Genomic DNA, 20,202 nt, shown 5'->3' on the forward strand with positions numbered 1-20,202 from the left:
ACGACTTTGGTCTTACTCTGGTATGGTCTGACCTGGACCTTCTCGTGCAGAGCGCGTGTGGCTATGAAACCCAGAATGGTCCCGATAAGGAGGGTCGCTTCGGGTCGTATTCTTGTAAGAAAAGTGTGCGTTGTTTAAGCAACAAGCGCGCGTCAACAAAACGGCAAGTCGGGATTCCGCAACGTAAAGAGTCGGCCCTCCCAAGCTCGATTTTCGACCACCGTGCGATCGCTATGAGTATTTAGCCTGGGTCACGCTTGAAGACTTTTCCCTCAAGGACTGGAGCAAATTGTTCCACGGCGACTATATGGGATTGTGCAATTGTGTGCCAAGCACTGTCTTCATCAAATCTTCTAGGGTTGATGCGGCAGTTCAAACTAACCCTGGGGCTTCAAGGAAATGCCTCAACAGGAACGAGAGGAAGCCAGCGCTTCTTTCTCCACGGCGCGTGAGCGCTCACTGGATGACGCAGAGCCATTGCACTCATCTCCAAGCAAGTTGCAACTTGTGAGGAGCCCGGTTCGGAGGCTAGGCGGGGCCTCCAGTTCTCTCCCTCCACCCTCCCGATTCTCCTCCTCCCCCACATCCGACGCGAAGCCATCAGTCACGAAGTCACGACAATGCCGGTCACATCCCGGCAAGAACAATGGTGCCACGGTGCGTTAAAGTTATCAGATCCCCGATTCAGGAGTGGTGGCTTTCTCTTCGCGTGTGTGTGACCCTTTCGACGAGACTGAGGAAGAAATCTGTATTGCAGAGAACGACCATGTCCGGTGCCTGTCCCGACCTCGCCTCCGGCCCACAAGCGGACACCCTCCTTGGCGCCCCTAATCAGATCCGTTCTTTGCACCCTCGGTCAGGTACCGGTTTGTATCCTCCGTTCCTCTTTTTGCAGTGTAACATCTGGCCCACGACATCATCACACGCCCCCCCCCCCCCTACCTCTCCCTCCCTCGTCCAAAACGTATGATGAGATGGCGCCTTAGTCTAAGGGACCCGTCATGGAACTCTTGCCCTATTGGTCCTGCGAGGGTGTGCTCAACTCATTCGCATCTGACGTCTCTCTCGCTAAAGTGTCTTCCATCACTGAAATTGTGGTAGCTCTGCATGTCAAGGCCCATTCGTTCGTTCGTGCCGACTGCACTCTAGTACGCGCAGTTCTGGTATACCCACCCGGACGGCTTCATGGATTAGGGACCTTGCGCCGTTGTGGCTCGCATCTGCCCTTCATCATAGAAGCCGGCCTGGCCAAAAATGCGCGCGGCCTTCACAAGCCAGCTCCATTTGCCCTCCGCAGGAACCAGCTCGGTCTGCGAGGAGAGTAGCTCGGCCGCGGTACCAGCCATGGGGTTCTTCGATCTAGCAGAGTCAGGAAGGCTGTCCTGGCTGCCATGCAAGGATACGGCCCGACGAGCTGCAGAGTTGCACATAAGAGTCTATTGTGGTTCACAAGACGGACTTTGTCTCGCTGTGTGAAAGGCTAGCTCTCCACCCTGCTGGTTGATCATCTCGTTGGACAAAAAATCCAAACATCTTCCACATCTCAAGATCGTCGCAGAAGAAGCCATAGTCTTGAGAGATTGTGAAATGCTGCAAGTTCAACCTCGACTTATTTAATCACGCCCGTTGCCCCTCCCCCGCCACGGCCCCCCGATTCGGAAGTAAACACAGTAAACGATGCATTTGCGGGACAGCGAAGGCGGCGGAACCGCCTACCAAGAGAACGGCCATGCCGATGGCGCAAACGGCTTGACTAACGGCACCGTCAACCCTTCCTCGACGAGAACCATTGCCGTGACGCCCCGGACCGAGGCCGGTGGTGTAAGCGACTTTAGACATGAGCTGCTCCTCGCATGGCTGCTCGTACTCTACCGCAACAATGACGACGGTCTAAGCAGCGTAAATTGGGGATTTAGAACGCGGGAGGGTCAGCAGCCGTCGTCCGCAACTCACAACAGCTTGAGTTTGAGCGAGGCGCCGTTCAAAAACAGTGACTCGATATCTGAGGCTCTCGAGGTCATCAAGGACCTTGGCGCGAGGGAGCTTGACAGTGATGCGCAAACGGTTCCGGTGATATACTTCAACAATGGAGCACCAGTCACTCAAAGCCATTTTGAGAAGACGCCATCCAAGAGATCGCACGACGTACGTAGGCCCGTCCACAAACCTGATTCACTTCCACGCCCTTCACTTTTCGTTCACGATTCTGACCTTGGCTTCTTCAGTGGACATACCAGGTCGAGACGACGATCAACGAGAATCAGATGGTGATCAAGGCCCAGTGGGACCGCGCCGTTCTCTCATATCGCCATGCCATCTCACAGCTCGACTCCTTCGTCGAGATCCTCACCACAATCCTCGAAAAACCACACCGCCAGATCTCTGACACGATCGGACCCACTGCCAAGGATCTCGAGCAGCTGTGGACATGGAACGCCGAGCTCCCAGAGAACATGCAGAGATGCATGCAAGACATCATCGCCGAGGTGGCCAACAACGGCCCCGATCGGCCTGCCGTTGAGTCCTGGGACGGGAACTTTACCTACGGCGACGTAGAGCGCCTCTCGACTCGTCTCGCGCGCCACCTTGTGCACCGCGGAGTCAAGGTCGGCTCGACAGTGCCCATGTGTTTCGAGAAGTCGCGGTGGACGACCGTGGCTCTCCTGGCCGTCATGAAGGCCGGCGCCGCCTTCGCTCTCACCGACCCTAGCCAGCCCGAGGCCCGTCTGCGCACCATTGTCGAGCAGACTGGTGCTACCATCATCGTAACCTCCCAGAAGCAGAGTGAGCTCGGCCGGCGCATCGCTCCCGAGGGAACCCTCGTCATCGCCTCCGACGAGACCCTCAACCAAGACACCCTCGAGCTGGCCCCTGAGCTACCCTATATCCCACCATCCTCCCCCCTCTACATCCAGTTCACTTCCGGTAGCACGGGTAAGCCCAAGGGCGTAATGATTTCCCACGAAAACTTCACCAGCGGTGCCGTCCCCCGTGGCTGGGCCGTCGGTTACCGCGCGCACTCTCGCTGCTTCGATTTCGCATCGTACGCCTTCGATGTTGCCATCGACTGCATGCTCTGCACCCTCGCTGCGGGTGGTTGCCTTTGCATTCCCTCGGACGAGGATCGCATGAACGACTTGAGTGGGGCCATCCGCAACTCGAAGTGCAACATGGCGCACATGACCCCTTCTGTCGCCCGTGTCCTGGACCCGGACGTCATCCCTTCTCTTGAAGTCCTCGGTCTCGGTGGTGAGGCCGTCTCTGCGGGCGATGCTTCGACATGGAGCAAGACGACGAGCGTTATCATTGCCTACGGCCCATCAGAGTGCACTGTCGGCTGCACCATCAACAGCAACGTGAGCAGCACCTCGACCAACATTGGCAAGGGTTGCGGCGGTCTCACCTGGATCGTCGATCCTGATGACCACGAGCGTCTAATGCCCGTTGGCGCCGTTGGTGAGCTCCTCATCGAGGGACCCGTCGTCGGTCTGGGATATCTCAACGACAAGGCCAAGACCGACGAGGTCTTCATTGAGGACCCCGCCTGGCTCCTCGCTGGCGGCGGCCCCGCTCGCGGCAGACACGGTCGTCTCTACAAGACTGGCGACCTGGTCCGCTACGACCCCGACGGCACCGGGTCTATCGCCTTCGTCGGCCGCAAAGATCAGCAGGTGAAGCTCCGCGGTCAAAGAATCGAGCTGGCTGAGGTCGAGCACCACCTCAGGGGCAAGATGCCCTCCGGCGTCAAGGTCGTGGCCGAGGTCATCAAGCCCGGCGGCAGCGAGCCCACCCTGGTTGCCTTTGTTGTTGAGCAGAACCCCGTTGAAAATTCCGAATCTGAAGGCGATGTCACCGTCTTTTCGCCCGAATTCAGCCAGGCCATCGCGGAAATCGATATTGCGTTGGGTGCCGAGATCCCCCGCTACATGGTCCCTTCCGCCTACATCCCCCTCCGTAAGATGCCTTCCTTGGTCTCCGGCAAGATCGACCGCAAGCGCCTGCGTGAGCTCGGAGGCTCCATGGCCCGCGAGCAAGTCGCCCGTCTGCGCGTGGCTCCGACCGAGAAGAGCGAGCCCGAGACGGAGATGGAGAAGGCGTTGCAGCAGGTTTGGACCAAGATTCTTGGCAGCGAGGCCAGCATCGGTCTGCACGACAGCTTCTTCGCTCTTGGAGGCGACTCCCTCCGCGCGATGAAGCTCGTCGCTGCCGCCAGAGAGGAGGGCATCGCCTTGACTGTGGCGAGCATCTTCAACTTCCCCACGCTTAAGGACATGGCCCAGAACGCGACCAAAGTATCCAAGGAGGATAAGGCCGTCGTTGCCCCCTTTTCTCTTCTCGAGGAGGGGTGGACCCCTGAGGAGGCCCGCGCAGAGTCTGCGAAGCTTTGCGGCATCGACGAGTCTGCGATCGAGGACATTTACCCCTGCACGCCTCTTCAAGAGGGTCTGATGGCCCTTTCTGCCAAGGTCAAGGAGGCATACGTCGCGCAGAGAGTTGTTGACCTCGCCGACTCTGAGACGGCAGACAAGCTTCGTACTGCCTTTGACGTTGCGGCTGCAGACTGCGCCATCCTTCGTACCAGAATCGTCCAGGTTCCTGGCCGCGGCCTCGCTCAGGTCGTGGTCAAGGAGGACATTGCCTGGCACATTGGTGATGACCTTCAAGGCTACCTCGTGAAGGACCGCGAGGAGGGCATGGACCTTGGCAGGCCCCTAGTCCGGTACGCACTTATCACAGACAAGGAGACGGGCAAGGTGCAGTTCGTATTGACGATGCACCACGCCCTCTACGACGGCTGGTGTATGCCTCTGATCGTCGACAAGGTTAACAAGGCCTTCGATGGCGTCAAAGTTCAGCGCCCTGCCGAGTTCAAGGACTTCATTAAGTACCTTGGCAGTATGGACCGCAGCGCTGCCGAGACGTACTGGCGTGATCAGCTTCACGGCGCCAACGGCCCTCAGTTCCCCGCTCTGCCGTATGAGGGCTATCAGACGCAGGCCGACTCTCTTCTGGAGGTTTACGTGCCCTTGAACGGCCGGCCGGCGTCCAACACCACCGTCGCGACAGTGATTCGCGGTGCGTGGGCGTATGTGGCGTCTCACTACTCTTCATCAACCGACGTTGTTTTTGGTGAAACACTCACTGGACGTAACGCCCCCATCCAGGGCGCCGAGGAGATTGAGGGCCCTATGATTACAACTGTACCCTTCCGTCTACAGATCAACGGAGAGACGACTGTCAGCGACTTTCTCCAAGATATCCAGGATCAAACCATCCAGCAGATTCCCTACGAACACACTGGTCTCCAGCACATCCGTCGTCTCAGCCCCGACGCCCTTGAGGCATGCGAGCTGAGAACAGGTCTCGTACTGCACCCGAGTGCCGACGACTTCGACCAAGAGGAGTTTAACAGGTACCCTGCGAACCGCTTGGTGCCCGCAGGTGACGCGGAGGCCGCGGAGGAGGCCCTCAAGTTCAACACCTATGCCCTCATGCTCGTATGCTCAACGGACCCTAAGGGCTTCCTCGTCATGGCCTCGTTCGACTCCAAGACTGTCCAGAAGCCGCTGATGGAGAAGGCTCTTGCTCAATTCTCCCAGGTTGCCCAGAAGCTCTGCCAGCTTACTGACACGCCGCTTGGCGATGTTGCATACCTGACGCAGGAGGACCAGGCCGAGGTGTCCCGCTTGAGTACCGAGAGCGTGAAGAGTGTTCAGGAGGAGTACCCCGAGGCCGATTCTGTGTGGATAGTCAACCCGGCCAACTCTGGGCGTCTGGCTCCTCTGGGAGTCGTCGGCGAGCTTGTGGTTGTTAGCAAGGCGGAGTTGTCTCTCTCTACTCTTGAGCAACCCTCATGGGCGGAGAACAAGGAGACTGGCAGATTCTACAAGACGGATCGTCTGGCCAAGTTCAACCCAGATGGATCTGTTCAGATCACCGGCAAGAAGAGTGATCTGGTCCAAAAGTCCAGCACCGCCAGCAAGGCTCCCACCAAGCGCATCTCTGCTACCTCTGCTAAGCAGCGCCGCCTGCGAACTCTCTGGAGCCGCGTCCTTAAGCTCCCCGAGAGCGACATTGGTCTCAATGACAGCTTCTTCCGGCTTGGCGGTGACTCCATTGGTGCCATGAAGCTTGTATCCGAGGCCCGTCTCGCCGGCCTTACACTTACCGTCAACCAAGTCTTTACCAAGAGAACGTTGTACGATATGGCCAGTGTCTTGCAGGATTCAGAGCCGACACAAGGCTCTCAAGACACGGCGAAGGCGCTGGCTCCTTTCGAGCTCCTTGACAACTTTGGCGCTGCCCCGGCCGAGACCCTGAAGCCCCTGCTGGCCGACCAAACATGGAAGATCGTCGACGCCTTCCCCGCGAGACCGCTGCAAGAAGTCGCTGTCAAGGGAACCATTGAAATTCCCCGCTTCTCTGCGCGTTACGAGGCCATGTACTTTGAGAGCGATGTCGACCGTCCCCGCCTCTTCCAGAGCTGCCAAGAGCTGGTCAACCTCAACGAGGTCCTCCGATCTGTCTTCGTGCAGCACAACGGCACCTGTATCAGCGTCGTTCTTGAGAACGTTAAGACCCCTGTTGTAGAGCATGAGATCGACGGCGATGTTGAGACCTTCGTCAAGGACCTCTGCAACCTTGACGTCCAGACACGCATGCCGCTTGGCTCCGTCTTTGTCAAGTGGTTTTTCGTGCACAGCAGCAGTGGCCAGTCGGCGCTCGTCTTCCGCGTCTCGCACGCGCAGTACGACGAGATCTGCCTGCCCATCATGCTGCATCAGCTGTCCGCCCTGCACGAGGGCAAGCCCGTCCCGAAGTCGCTGCCCTTCTCCTCCTTCGTCGGCCACGTCGTCAAGTCCAACATCCCGCAGAGCATCGAGTACTGGAAGGAGCTTCTCGAAGGGTCCTCGATCAACGTGCTGAAGCCCGACACCCCCGTCACAGAGAGGCAGCACTACGCCATCGACAGGACGTTTGACATCTCGTCCCGCTCCAAGGACGTGACCATCGCCACGCTCCCGACGGCGGCGTGGGCGCTGACCCTCGCGCGGATGCAGAAGACGCGGGACGTGACGTTTGGCGAGGTCGTTAGCGGCCGCAACATCGACTTCCCCAACGCCGACATGGTCGTCGGGCCCTGCTGGCAGTACGTGCCAGTTCGTGTCAAGTTCGAGGACGACTGTACGGTGCTGGACCTGCTCAACCTCGTGCAGAACCAGCACATTGCAAGCTCGGCGCACGAGGGCGTCGGCCTGCCGGAGATCAAGAAGCTGTGCGCCCCGCACTGGTCCGAGGAGACGGACTGGTTCGACACGGTGGTGCACCAGGACGTCGAGCACGTCGAGAGCCTCGGGTTCGAGACGGCGAGCAGCAGGATGGAGACGATCTACCCGCACCAGGAGCCGCTGCGGGAGTGGAAGATCCAGGCGTTCCCCCAGGGGACAAGTTGACGATTGAGATTGTCACGTTTGAGTCGTGGAAGGGGCACGCCAAGGACCTGCTGGACGAGATTGAGACGACATTCAAGGTTCTGCTCGGGAACCCTGGTGCATTGTTGTTTGAGCAGTGAGGGCAGTTAAGTGGTTTGTACATATTGTACTGAGGCTGCATAGAAGGGTTTTGGATGTTTCTTCCGTTGTTAGTGGAGATGCTGTTAAAGAATGGTGACTTGATTTGGGAAAACGTTTCAACGGGTTAAATTTTTTGCTTTTGGTTGGAGTTATGTTTATTCGAACACATATCATGACCTGAACCTATTCTCGTCACTTTCCCAGTGATTGCTTTTCCGCTACGTTCTTCCTTCTTTCTCTATTCTATGATTCTTGCTCTCTCCTCGACCCTGTGCTGTTGTGCTCTTGGGCACTCTAGGTTTTGTGACTTGTGATCATGGCTCAAAGATCGAGGGCAAAACTAGTAGGTATGAACTCAGCGAACTAGCCAACATGGGACAGAGGATACGGTGGGAAGTGTAAGAAGTTAGGTTGCCCCGCCATTTCTTCGTCGAGCAATCGTGGTTCGCCCAACTCTGCCGCCTACTCAAGGCAACCTCTATTTGCCAACCTACATCTGGCTTCCTGCAGCCTCACTTCAGCCCCCATACAAATAGGGTGCCAGTGCATTTTTTCCACATAAATAGGGTGGAAGGTGGCTGACAGCTCAACCTATCACCAGCCGCCACCTTCACTGTCTGCAAGCACAAACTGATTCCACCCTGCTCATCTCATGCGTCCTCGAGAGGACGGGTTAAAGCCGCGAGCTGTTTCTTCCACCAAGGAGATAAGCATGGTGTTACCCCGACGTCTTTCCTCTCCCCTGGGGCCATTTTACACGCTTCTTTTGCGACTCCAACACCAGCTCACAGCCTGATTTCCACTCGCCGCTTCAACGCAAAGCAACAACAACCCGGCCACCATGTCTGACAACGTCCCCTGGACCAACAGCTTTGACCAATTCCTTGCCGGGATGGACGCCCCTGAGCATGCCACCGACATGAGTTTCATGGATCTCCTTGATCCTACTGGCTATTACGGACTCGACCACGTCGACGATTGCGCTCTCAGCGCTGCAGCGCCCCTAGACCCGTGAGACTTTTTTTTTTACCACCTGCTAACAAAAAGGGTGTCAGGACTCACACTTACTCAGAAGATGATGGTGCTCAGATTCCTCCAATGACTGAGACCCCATCCTTTTCTGACCCATCCATGTCTCTACGGTCCACTACTGCGTCAGAAGAACATACGAGGGAACAACAGAGCTTCGTCTGTGCAGAATGCAGTGAGGATTTTCGGAGTCATCGTTCGCTGGGCTGGCATGCGAGAGACCATGGTCACAAAGCGTTCCTCTGCACCATTTTGGGTTGCAAAGAAGTTTTCATACGTAAAAGTGAACTGTATGCACATCAACTAAGACCTCACCTTGAAGGCCATGGTCTTGTGCAGCTCGACGATCCTCTCACTTGCGTGGAATGCAAGGTGAAGTTCCGCAGCAATGCGAAACTCCAAGAACATGCCAACGAGGCACAGCACAGCCCATTTTCCTGTATGTGCGGCAAGACGTTCGCTCGGCTTGACGTCCTGAACAGGCACCTCGACTCTTTAGGCACTGGTCTTCCCAAGTTCCCATGCCAGTTCTGCAAACGCCACCGAGGCAAGGGCGGATTCCGACGCAGAGATCATCTTCTGCAACACATTCGAGGCTATCACAAATTTGAAGCAGAGGAAAAGATTGATTATATTCTGCCTTCTCGACGAGGCAAGCATCTGGCACCGCCAATTTGTTCTTATCCCGGTTGCCCACAGTATCGCGATGACAGCTTTCACAAGTTGTCTCCCAAAGAACAGCAGCGGATGAAACCATTCGCATCGCAGTCAGAGTATACGAAGCATATGAAGACTGTCCATAACTTCACGCCATTCCCCTGCACGGTGTCAGGTTGCAACAAGACAGGCTCCAAGGGTTACGTGCGAGAGAAGGACCTGCTCAATCACAGAAAGAAGGAGCACCCTGATGCGGCGGCTTATGTACCAGAGGAACGAGACGCCAGGGTCACTTGCCGTTATCCAGGCTGCCAGGTCAAACTTCACTCAAACAACATGTATTGGCACGTTGCTTCGCATGAACCCATTTTGCGCGTTGCCGAAGAGCGTCGACAAGCGTCTGGTTGACGGAATTTGGCGGAGTTGTTTAGGTAGTCAGTTCGGGAACTTCCCCCCCAAGTTAGGTCTCGTTTTTCAAGATTCTTCACCCCAGTGCCTCTTGCTTACAGTTTTCCCTCTTGTCAGTCCTCATTCTTATGGATACATCCTCTTGGCTGCTTTTTATCATGTTCCTTTCTCCTTGCTTCGATTGCGTTTTCATGTTGGGGTTTGCTGGTAACTGGTATTAGCCGCAAGGTTACAAGATATGGAACTGGCATCACGAGAACCACTTCACAACGTTAGCAGGAAACTAAACACTCATCAAAATTTTGTTTAAGAATATATCTTTATGTCTTTGGGAACGCAGTGACAATTTCGTTGTCTCATTGAATATATCACCGATTGCCTCCAACACCCATCTCAGACTTCCACCTAGTTACTATGTCATCCAAGCCTGTAATTAGCCAAGTGTTCTACCCTGCTCGTCGACAATCGGACACTTGCATAAGCATATAACAAAACAAAACATTCGCTTATATTCTACCTGGAAGGCGTGGGCTTATCGAAATCCGTAATATGAGGTATTCATATGTCTTATAGAACCAGACTGGGTATTTAAACCAAACGCCAACCCAGGTTTCTGTCACCATCGTGGATGCAGACGACCACCTCTTCACCGAGAAACATCCATGTTCTGAACTCCCCGATTAATGGCATTCAAAACCCTCTCAGCATACGTCCTCCCTGGGGTACTCAGCATTATCGAATCATGATGAAAGCCTTCCGCTTCCCAGGGCAGAGTCCGCGGCGCGGGATCGGCTGGATGTAAGTCACCGACACGCTGCGGCATGCCTCTATACCGTTTACCACTATCGTCGACCCAGGTGAGAATTTCCGTTCGGGGATCTCGCTTTCGTTCGCGGAAGTAGTCCGTGGGTGAATCCCACTCTGGGTCGGCGAGGATCAGTCTCGCGAGGTCGGTTTGGTCGTCCAGCAGCAAGGCCAGGCGCGGCGCAGCGAGCTCTTCAGACCAGTTCTCGCCGAGATACCGGACGATTCCGGCAATCTCGCGGTCGCCGATTCCGTCGATCCACCACAGGTTCTGCACGGCTTTCATGAACATGAGGTAGTGAGCGAGAATGACCAAGGCGCGAGGCCTCTTTTCGCGGCCCAGCTCGACGAAGCCCTTGGGGATGAACGTGAACCATGTGACGACGCGGAGAGTCATGATAGGACTGAAGCCGTTGGCGAGCTCCGAGTAGAGGGAGCCAAGATACTTCAGTGTGTCGTAGTACGTTGGCACGTCCTCGTAGTCCAGGTCGCCGGGTTGGATGGAGGAGATCATGAAGAGCAGGTTGTTGGGGATGTGCCTCGCAGACTCGTCGAGATCGATGGGCGGGCGCATGAAAAGCTCCGCCAGCCCCGAGTCCCAAAGCGTCTGTGGCGTGGCCATATCGATCATGAGGCCGATGCCGCGCCAGACGATCATCCAGTCGATGATGTAGAGGTCCTTGGTGCCCTCTTCACGGAACATTTGCGAGGATAGCGCTGTGAGAAGTAAAGAGGTCGCGATGAGGGCGGGAAACGTCTCAGGCTTGCCCTCCTCAATGGCCTTGCGGTAGCCCTCGAAGGCGCGGGCGCGATAGCGGAGTGCGCGCGAGGGCGCGATGTCCTGTTTCAGATGCTGAAGCTGGAGAGCGGATGTGCCCAGCAGACAGTCCATGAGGAAGGGACTCTCAAAGGCGTGGCCGGGTATCTTGATTTTGAGGATGTCGTCGATTCGCTTCACGCGCCCTGCCTGCGTCGCGAACGACGTGAAGGTGTTTGTGGTGTAAAACCACAGCAGTTTCATATCGGTGGCGTCCCTTTCGCCGGCGGGGATGAAGAGCGGCTCCCTCACGACGAGAGCATTGTAGTCATCGTCGCTGCCGGCGTAACCGCCCTGCGGCGTGTGAGACCGCGATCGCGACCGCGAGACTACACTGGCGGAGGAGCTAGATGGCGATCCCGGGCCAGGCTCGGAGTGGGAGTGGGACGGTCCAGGGAAGACGCAATCGGCCTTGCGGAGCATGCAGTTACGGCACGTCGGGCGAGCTTCGTCGCACTTTACCTTGCGGGTTTTGCAGTTCTTACATCCCGTACGAGACTTTTTGTGAGGTCGTTTTGAATGATATGGCTTGTCGTCGGTGTGACTTGTAGTTGTGGTGATGACAGAGGCGGAGTCTGCTTGTCCGGAGGAAGAGAGGAGGGTCATTGTGTCATTGAGAGCCCCTTGGCACGCTCTCCAGTCTCTCTGATGGGCCAGTAGCTGCCGTAACCTTGCGCTTTTAGGATTCAGAGGATGGGTTGATGGTGACTTGGGGTGAGCGAGATGAGGCGAGGGTGCGTGAGATGAGTGAGAGAAAGAGAAAACTTGGTGGTGGCAACGGCTGCGTCTGTCACTAGTGTGAAGTCCGAGGTAAGGAAGAGGGACGATGCTCGGGCCTCTTTTTCAAGGGACGATGTCCAACGGCCGGACGGGGGAAGAGATGTCGTCGGGGTTGAAACAGAGTTCGGTGGGCGGGTGATGCTGCTGACGGAATGGTACGACTAGTTATTGGATGAAGCCTTTCGAGACACGTCCCTTTGCTTCGCACTGATTAGGTCGGCTGAGCTTTGGTCCGCTTACCCCTGGAAGCCGTTGGTCTGAGAAACTTGCGACAGCAAAATGGTACCGAGCCACTCTGGTCGAGTTGAACTGTATGTGAGGCCTCGCGGTAATTCGGATTCTTGCTTGGTAGTTGGTGTTGTTCACAGCCACAATGGGAAGACCACTGACCCCACAGGAGCTGGCAAGCTCCCTCGACTGCTGTTGCCTAATGATTGGCTCTATTGGGCCGTTGGCAACGAATCCTCCGGAGCGGAGGGTTGGTTCACATCATCCGGCTAACACAAGCACGAAACGGGGGATGGCACAGTGGAAGCAGCGGCTGTCAAGCATAACTCTGCGTAGCTAGGTAGACAGGAAGCGGAGCAAGGTACGTGCAGAAAGTGCGGATAAGAGGCTGACGCAAACAGGCCTCTGGTGGCCTAGCTATCATTCCAATGACACGGCGACACTGCGCCTCCCGCGGTGCCTCTCCCTGCGCGTCGCCCAGTCCGCCCTCTGTGGGTTTCCATTTTCGGTCTTGGTGGGGTTTGGGGTCGACCTGTTTGTTTGAACTTTGGAGCGCACTTTGGCGACGGAGCCAAGGAGGAGGCCGAGGAGCACAGGCAGACTCGAGAGAGAGTGTGTGTGAGAGAGAGGGAGGCACGTGGGCGGTTAATGCTAAACTGGTACACTGGGTGTGGTCAACACCCAGCCCAGTAGAGTTCAAGGGCGCTGGCCCGGCGCACGCCGTAAGGACGCTTAGGCCCCAACACGGGCCTAAGCCCGAGCTCCCCGAAGGTGCCTCGAAAGATGGGTTGATTCTTATTCCGTCATGGTCCTTGCCTGCTAAGACACGGTCACATGATCGCGCGTCTCCCCGCTGGCTCTTCCCGGCGCAACCCACGCGACGGGCCGGCCTTGTTCTCGGCCGACACCGACCTCGTCCCCCCGGAGGCTTTGATGTCTGTTCGTCACTAGGAAACATTGAAAAGTCGTGAGACGAACCCAGCCGGGATGGCACCACTCTTCCAGCTCCCAGAAGAGCTTCTTCTGTCTCCTCTGTACGAGCGCTTCCCCTGCCGAGAACATCAGATCCGTTCTCTGGCTACCCTTCTTCATGTAAGTCTTAGTCCTTTCACTAGGGCCTGTGCCTGGATTCTGGCCCAATTCTGACCTGGATGTCCAGCCCACGGCTGCGCCTTGTCGAAACCTCGTCGTATACGGCACCGAGGCCACTGGCAAATCCGCAGTCGTCGAATCCCTCCTGCAAACCCTTTCCAAACCCTCCAACGAAGAACCAGGAACCGAACCTTCCCTCAATTTCGCCGTCGTCAACTCCATACAATGCATTACGGGTCGACACCTGTTCGAAAGGACTGTCGCTGCCGTAGTGGACGCCATAAAATGGGACGCGCCGCCCAAGAAATGCGAGACTCTAGCACAGTTGATGGTTGAGCTCTGCAAGATGCTCAAGTACACCCAGAGACCCGAGGGCTGGCGCCTTGTCCTCGTCTTCGACGCAATTGACCGCCAGCGAGACGCTCCCCCAACACTTCTTCCAGCCCTAGCAAGGCTATCTGAAGTAGTCAGTCAACCCTCCAATCCAACCCTCATCCAGTGTCTAAAAGCTAACCCTTTCTGTTCTCGCAGATACCCTGTCTAACCTGCGTCTTCATCGTAACCGCCCCGTCCCCAGCGTTCCTCCGCACCTCCTTCGTGCCGCACATCCAGTTTCCAAATTACACCAAACAGGAATTCGTAAAGATCCTGTCCGTCAACCCGCCGGCGCCAACCCCGACGACTACCCAAGACGACACAAACTTCCTCTGGACACGCTTCTGCGGCGCCGTCTGCGACGCCCTCACGACCTCGGCCTCCCGCACCCTTCCCTCGTGCCGCCATAGCTGCGAAGCCCTCTGGCCGCGCTTCACGGCGCCGATCCTCGCCCGCACTCACGGCCCGCGCGAGTTCTCCAAGCTTCTCATCGCGTCGCGCATGCACTTCCAGGACGAGAGCCTGCTGAACCCGAGCATCGTCTCCATCAAGCCCGGCGCGGCGTCGGAGGCACCTGCTGTGAACGGACATGGTCCCGGTCCGGTCGGGACGCCCTCCAAGCACGCGGCGGCGCAACAGGCGATGAGCACCGCCACCGCCGACCTGACGACGTTGCTGCCGACCGCAACGCGCCTGCTGCTGCTGGCGGCGTATCTGGCATCGCACAACGCGGCCAAGCATGATTTGATGCTCTTCTCGACCTACCACCACGGCCGCCGCAAGCGTCGCGGCGGAGGCTTCGTGGCACCGAAACGCGGCCGCCCTAGCAAGCACAAAAAGATCTCGCGCAAGCTGCTCGGCGCGCACGCTTTCGTCCTCGAGCGCATGCTCGCCATCTTCGCGGCTCTGCGGAGTGAGTGGGCTGCCGACGGCGGGTTTGCTACCGGTGGCGTGGTTGACGGGGACGTCGGCATGGCGCTCTCGACTCTTGCGAGCTTGCGGTTGCTGATGAAGGTCGGCACGGCGGGTGACCCGACGGATAGGGGCGGGAAGTGGAGGATCAATGTGGGATGGGACGTCATCAGGGGCGTGGGGAGGAGTCTCGGTATCGAGGTGGAGGAATGGCTCGTCGATTAAAGGAGGGAATCTTGAGACGTACTGCACAATGCCACCTGTGGGATGACTCTCTCATGATTAGTTTATGTGATGATGGTGCTAGACGAAGTAACACCCATTAACAACGTTTCACCTAGAGTATGACGCCTTAACCCCAATTGGCCATCCGTACAATCCGGTCGGGCAGATACATCACCAGAACAGAAAAAGCGTCGCACATTTTTTTCAACCGAATGCCAACCTTTTTATACATCTTCCGACATGCCCGCCTGTGACTAGGTAGTGTCCTGTTGGAGGGCGACCTCTCTGGTGTTTTACACATATCCCATTACATCTAACCCAAGACAACTAACAAGAAAAACGCATTGTTCTCGTCCATCCATAGTCGCCAAACCAGGGGTGGCGCTGATCATGATTGTACATTGAAACTCCTGCAACCCGTTGCCCCCGAAAGACAAGCCGTATAAAACCCCGCTTACCGGTCTCCAAACCGCCAGGTGTCCTCCTGCTTCGTGCCCGGTGCGAGCCAGGCAGCGTTACTCGCGCCACGGGCTCGGCCATTGCTGGGACCGTCGGATTTCTTGGCGTCTTCGCTCCTCCGAGGCGAGGGTCCGTTGCTAAATGACTGGAAGGGGCCGGCGGAGACAATCGGGCTCTCGAAGACAGGCGCGTTGTGGTTTGCATTCAAGGCGTCCTTGGTGTTCAGGGGCAGTAGAGGCTCATCCTTGGTCTCCATCATCTTGGCCTTGCGATCCGCCTTGTCCCGGTCATGGGTTCGGTCGTAGAGATAGAGGCCAACAAAGGTCAGTAAGATGCCGACTCCTTGGAGAGGTGTCGTCTGATTCCTGAACCAGATGATTGCGATGACAATAACGAATACGCGCTTGATCAGACTTGCGACGGAGTATGTCACTGGCGAAACAAGCGACAAGAGGACAAAGGCAAGGATGTTTTGTCCAAAGTGGAAGGTACCGTTGAAGATGAACTCGATGGTCAAGCGGCCGTGATCAAACGACCCCGCCTTGTTGTTCAAGTCGACTACTCCATCATGAAGGAAATCACCTATGATACCGGTGCCCTCACTCCAGAACCAGATCGGCACCGTCAAAATGAAGGCCATACCCGAGGAGTAGCAGAGCAAGTTCAGCTTGTCGAGCTTTTGCGACCTAGCTGATTGGCCGTCAGCCTCAGCCTTGGCAGCTTCGTTGAAGAGGCGCTTCGAAAAGATGTTCTGCGTCACGAAAATGATAGTGGCAAGGAGAGCGTATAAAATGCCCAACAGCTCGCCGCTGTATTTGTTGTGCTTACCAGAGCAAGCCAGCATGACTCCAAGAGTCAAAGGGACCAGCGACAGATAGGTGTTAACTGAGTACCGAATGTTGAAGATCAGCCGGTAGGCCAGGACCGTGAACAAGGGAGAAAGGCCCTTGATTGTGTGGACAAGCGAGACGGGGATCTTTGATGTCGCCGTCGAACTCAACAAGTGCCCGAAAATCTGGAAGGCGGCAAGAGGCATGGTCGTCTTGATGACGTCGCGGGAAGGATAGCGGATCCCATGCTTAAGAGCTGGTATCGTAGTCTTGAGGCTCGGGAAGACGTTGGCAAGCCAGGCGAATAGGATACAGTAGGTCGCTACGAAAGCGAATTGGATGAGAGTGAGCGTCGCTGGTTTGTCGAACGCCGTAAGGATGGATTTCGAGGAGGTGTTGGTCAGGGCGGACGAGGTGTACCAGAGGACACAAAGCCCTGCGATGTGATTGTTAGCGCCAACGAAGTGGCAGAATTGCGCTCAGAGCACTTACAATCAGCTTGGGAGATACGGGAGCCCGCAGCGCATCCGCGATCTCGTGAGCATTTTGGCCAACGCTTCCACCTCTTGTCCGTATGTTGTGAATGGCATCACCCAGGCTCTTTTGCCTGCCGTGACCGTACCGTGTTGCCGGCGGCTGACCTGCCGGTCCCCATCTTATCCCGCGGCCCTGCAGGCTCTCCTTTCGAGGCTGCCAGCGGTCGCCGCCGGTAGGCGCGCCTGGAAGCGCATAGCCGTTCGTCTTTGCAGGGCTCGGTGCCCTTGAACCGTTGGTGAGGTGGGAATCGATGTGATCCGGGAACTTCTCCATGCCGCCGTTGGCAGAGAGGCTGATGCTGTCGCCGTGCGCTCTTGGTGAATGCTGCGACCGATTGACCGAAGATGTCTGTACCGTAGAGCCAGAGGTTGTGGAGTGAGGCATGACGCGAACACCGGGGAAATTTGGCGGGGACAAAGGCTGGTGTCCAGACAAGGTACTGATAATGCCTGGTGGGTAGACGTCGTAGTTTAGTACGTCTTGCTTGGCCCCAGGACTTTTTTTTCTTCGATTTCAACGTGTGACTTTTGCGGCAGCAATGCGCGAGAAACTTAGAGCTGGATCAGGTCAAGCATTGTTCTGGCTTCGTGGACAGTCAATATCGGACGGTTGCGCTCTGATGGTGGTAATCCAGGCGTTGTCGTTCGCATGGAAAAGTCTCGAGGCCAGGGCGGCATTCATCAAAGTCAGCTCGTAATCTTGCACTAGGGGGAGCTGTCCTCATCTCAATCAATCGGAAATCCCACGGTGCTACATCAGCGCCTGGGAATGGCTAGTTTTCAGTGGCTGACCGAATCCCTGCAATGCCAGGGGCAGAAACAACCCCCCACGGTGCCCACCACGGCATACTATGAAGAAGCCCACTAAACCCGCTGGACAGACCGGCGCGATGGGTTGGCAGCTGCACGGCGCGGCCGGGTCGCACTGTCTGGTGCAGACGGCTGGATTATTCATAGTGCCGTCTTCCGAGAGACTGCATCGTGGATCGGGGAAGTCAGCGCCGCCGGGCTGGTCCAAGCTTCCCATCCCTCGCGATACGTACCGCTATCAAGCCTATCCCTCGCAAGTGGCTCGCTGGCGTTGAAGACCCACTTAATTGTCGTTCAGCCTCCAAAAGTTTGGCGCGGTCGTCACGCATCGCCAGTCGCCTCCAGAAGGCTGCTAGCTCATCGAATTCCTCCAACGTACATCCGGCCCGTCGCATCGTGGGGTTTCTTTTGTACTTCACCGCCGTGCGCCTCGCAGGTCAACTCTTGTTTGCGACCCCCCAAAGCATGCGCCCTCGCCCCGACCCGACACGATTCATAATATTCGGACTGATCTGCTACGTCGTAACTCAAGCCACACCAAAAGCCTTCAGCTCGACGGCGCATTTCGATCCAAGATGGCGGCCCCGAAGATGACCAAGAACCAGATGCGGAGGGCGAAGAAGAAGGAGCAGAAGAAGGCACAGACAGAGGTAGGCTCCTCCAAGGGCGATGTGCGCGCGACCCATACTGACATGAAGAACAACCAGACCGCGTCGAAAACCCCGGAGCCTCAAGACGAGAAGAAGCCAGAGGAGACCGAGACCCAAGACAAGACCGGCGACGAGCTCGAAGTTAAGAAGGACGCCGACGCCAGCGTTAAGATCGAAGCTGATGGCCCCGCCAACGACGAGTTCAACCTCGACGATGAGAGGTTTGCCGCTTTCAAGGACATTTTCTCAAAATTTGGTGTCTCAATAGACGAGGACGAAGTTGCAAAAGAAGCCAACGCCGGAAACCAGGGCGAGGTGTTGTGGGACGATGACGACATCCCCAGCGAGGACGAGGAGGTTACGGGACAGACCAAGCTCTCCAAGAAGAAGCGGAAGCAGCTTAACAAGCTCTCTATTGCGGAGCTCAAGGCACTGGTCAAGATCCCCGACGTGGTGGAGTGGCAGGACACATCGTCTTCCGATCCGCGACTTCTCGTGCAGATCAAGGCGCAAAGAAACGTGGTCCCGGTTCCCGGTCACTGGCAGCTCAAGAGAGAATACCTGTCCTCGAAGCGGGGTATCGAGAAGCCGCCCTTCCGGTTACCAAAGTTCATCGCCGAGACGGGTATTACAGAAATGCGTGACGCTGTTTTGGAGAAGCAGGAGCAGCAGTCACTAAAGCAAAAACAGCGCGAGCGCGTTGCCCCCAAGATGGGCAAGCTGGATATCGACTACCAGAAGCTCTACGACGCCTTCTTCCGTTTCCAGACCAAGCCCGAGCTGACGCGGTTCGGCGAGGTCTACTACGAGGGCAAGGAAAGCGAGGTTGACTTCCAGCACTTCAGGCCAGGCGAACTAACCGAAGCCACAAAAGAGGCCCTGGGCATGCCCCCTGGCGCCCCTCCGCCGTGGCTCATCAATCAGCAGCGCTTCGGTCCTCCTCCATCATACCCCACTCTTAAGATTCCTGGACTCAACGCGCCGCCGCCACCAGGCGGCTCTTGGGGTTTCCACCCCGGTGGCTGGGGAAAGCCTCCCGTGGACGAGTTCAACCGTCCTCTTTACGGCGGTGACGTCTTCGGTCTCACAAACCAGGCCGGCGCGCAGGTGGCGCCGCCGGTTGCCCAGCCCCTGGGTACCGGCGAGCCCGTCGAGAAGACGCTCTGGGGCGAGCTTCAGCCCCGCGACGAGGAGTCCGAAGAGGAAGAATCAGAAGAAGAAGAGGAAGACGAGGAGGAGGAAGACGAGGACGCCGCCGCCGGCCTCGCATCGCCGAGCGGCATCGAGACCTCGGGCGGCATGGTCTCCTCCGTGCCGACAGACTACCCGGGCCACGGCGTCGAGACCTCCGTGGCGGGCGAGATGGATCTGCGGAAGCAGAGGCGCGGGTTCGACACGGAGGAGAGCTCGCACCCTCGCTCCGCGTACCAGGTCATCCCCGAGCGGCAGCAGCGCACCGAGGGCTTCTTCGGCAGCGACAGGGTGTACGACCTCAACCAGCAAAAGGCCGCCGGCAACGTGCCGGTGCTCGGCCAGGAGGACGACAGCCGCAAGCGCAAGAAGCCCGGCGACGTCGACGTCGCGCTCGACCCGGACGCGCTGCAGAGCCACGACGGCATCAGCAAGGACGAGCTGCGGCGCCGGTTCGAGGAGGGCAAGCGCGAGGAGGGCATCGGCGCCAAGTGGGCGTACGAGGAGGACCTGTCCGAGATGATTGCGCAGGAGTCGCGGAAGAGGCAGAAGGTTGACGAGAAGCGCAACGAGGAGAAGAAGAAGCAGAGCAAGTACAGGTTCTAAAGGACGGCGGCCGAAGGGGCCGTTGGGGCCTGGACTGTGTATGTAATGGTATACTACTTTTGGAGACTGGCGATTGCGCTCAAGTCGGATGTTTTTGTGTTCATGTGCAATAGGGCAGCGGCGCTAGGCTGGCATACAAAATTTTAAACCACGTCTGCAAGTTGGAACCTGCACTCGAGTCTCGTCGTGATACCCCCTAGACGAAATCAGCGCTACTCA

At 57.1% G+C, this 20,202-nt stretch overlaps 5 protein-coding genes across 5 annotated transcripts; 3 read left to right on the forward strand and 2 right to left on the reverse strand.

Annotated features, from left to right (window-relative positions):
* Positions 1-1,677: 1,677 nt before the first annotated feature.
* Positions 1,678-7,454, forward strand: ColSpa_12060 (nonribosomal peptide synthase 1; the record flags this gene model as incomplete). The annotated part of the gene is made up of 2 exons (XM_049278272.1): positions 1,678-2,145; positions 2,226-7,454. 2 exons carry the CDS (start codon positions 1,678-1,680, stop codon positions 7,452-7,454), a joined length of 5,697 nt encoding a protein of 1,898 aa, XP_049134229.1.
* Positions 7,455-10,314: 2,860 nt separating this feature from the next.
* On the reverse strand, positions 10,315-11,895 carry ColSpa_12061 (sterol uptake control protein 2; the record flags this gene model as incomplete). Its single annotated transcript, XM_049278273.1, has 1 exon — positions 10,315-11,895. The coding sequence occupies one exon, from the start codon at positions 11,893-11,895 to the stop codon at positions 10,315-10,317; it is 1,581 nt and encodes a 526-aa protein (XP_049134230.1).
* A 1,389-nt stretch (positions 11,896-13,284) lies between these two features.
* On the forward strand, positions 13,285-14,901 carry ColSpa_12062 (origin recognition complex subunit 5; the record flags this gene model as incomplete). The annotated part of the gene is made up of 3 exons (XM_049278274.1): positions 13,285-13,389; positions 13,457-13,855; positions 13,921-14,901. The coding sequence occupies 3 exons, from the start codon at positions 13,285-13,287 to the stop codon at positions 14,899-14,901; spliced, it is 1,485 nt and encodes a 494-aa protein (XP_049134231.1).
* A 454-nt stretch (positions 14,902-15,355) lies between these two features.
* On the reverse strand, positions 15,356-17,111 carry ColSpa_12063 (putative transporter mch1; the record flags this gene model as incomplete). Its single annotated transcript, XM_049278275.1, has 2 exons — positions 15,356-16,626; positions 16,652-17,111. The coding sequence occupies 2 exons, from the start codon at positions 17,109-17,111 to the stop codon at positions 15,356-15,358; spliced, it is 1,731 nt and encodes a 576-aa protein (XP_049134232.1).
* Positions 17,112-18,111: 1,000 nt separating this feature from the next.
* Positions 18,112-19,983, forward strand: ColSpa_12064 (pre-mRNA-splicing factor sap145; the record flags this gene model as incomplete). The annotated part of the gene is made up of 1 exon (XM_049278276.1): positions 18,112-19,983. The coding sequence occupies one exon, from the start codon at positions 18,112-18,114 to the stop codon at positions 19,981-19,983; it is 1,872 nt and encodes a 623-aa protein (XP_049134233.1).
* Positions 19,984-20,202: the final 219 nt, after the last annotated feature.

Source organism: Colletotrichum spaethianum (assembly GCF_022836535.1).
Source record: "Colletotrichum spaethianum MAFF 239500 DNA, contig56, whole genome shotgun sequence".
NCBI classification, from domain to species: Eukaryota; Fungi; Ascomycota; class Sordariomycetes; order Glomerellales; family Glomerellaceae; genus Colletotrichum; species Colletotrichum spaethianum.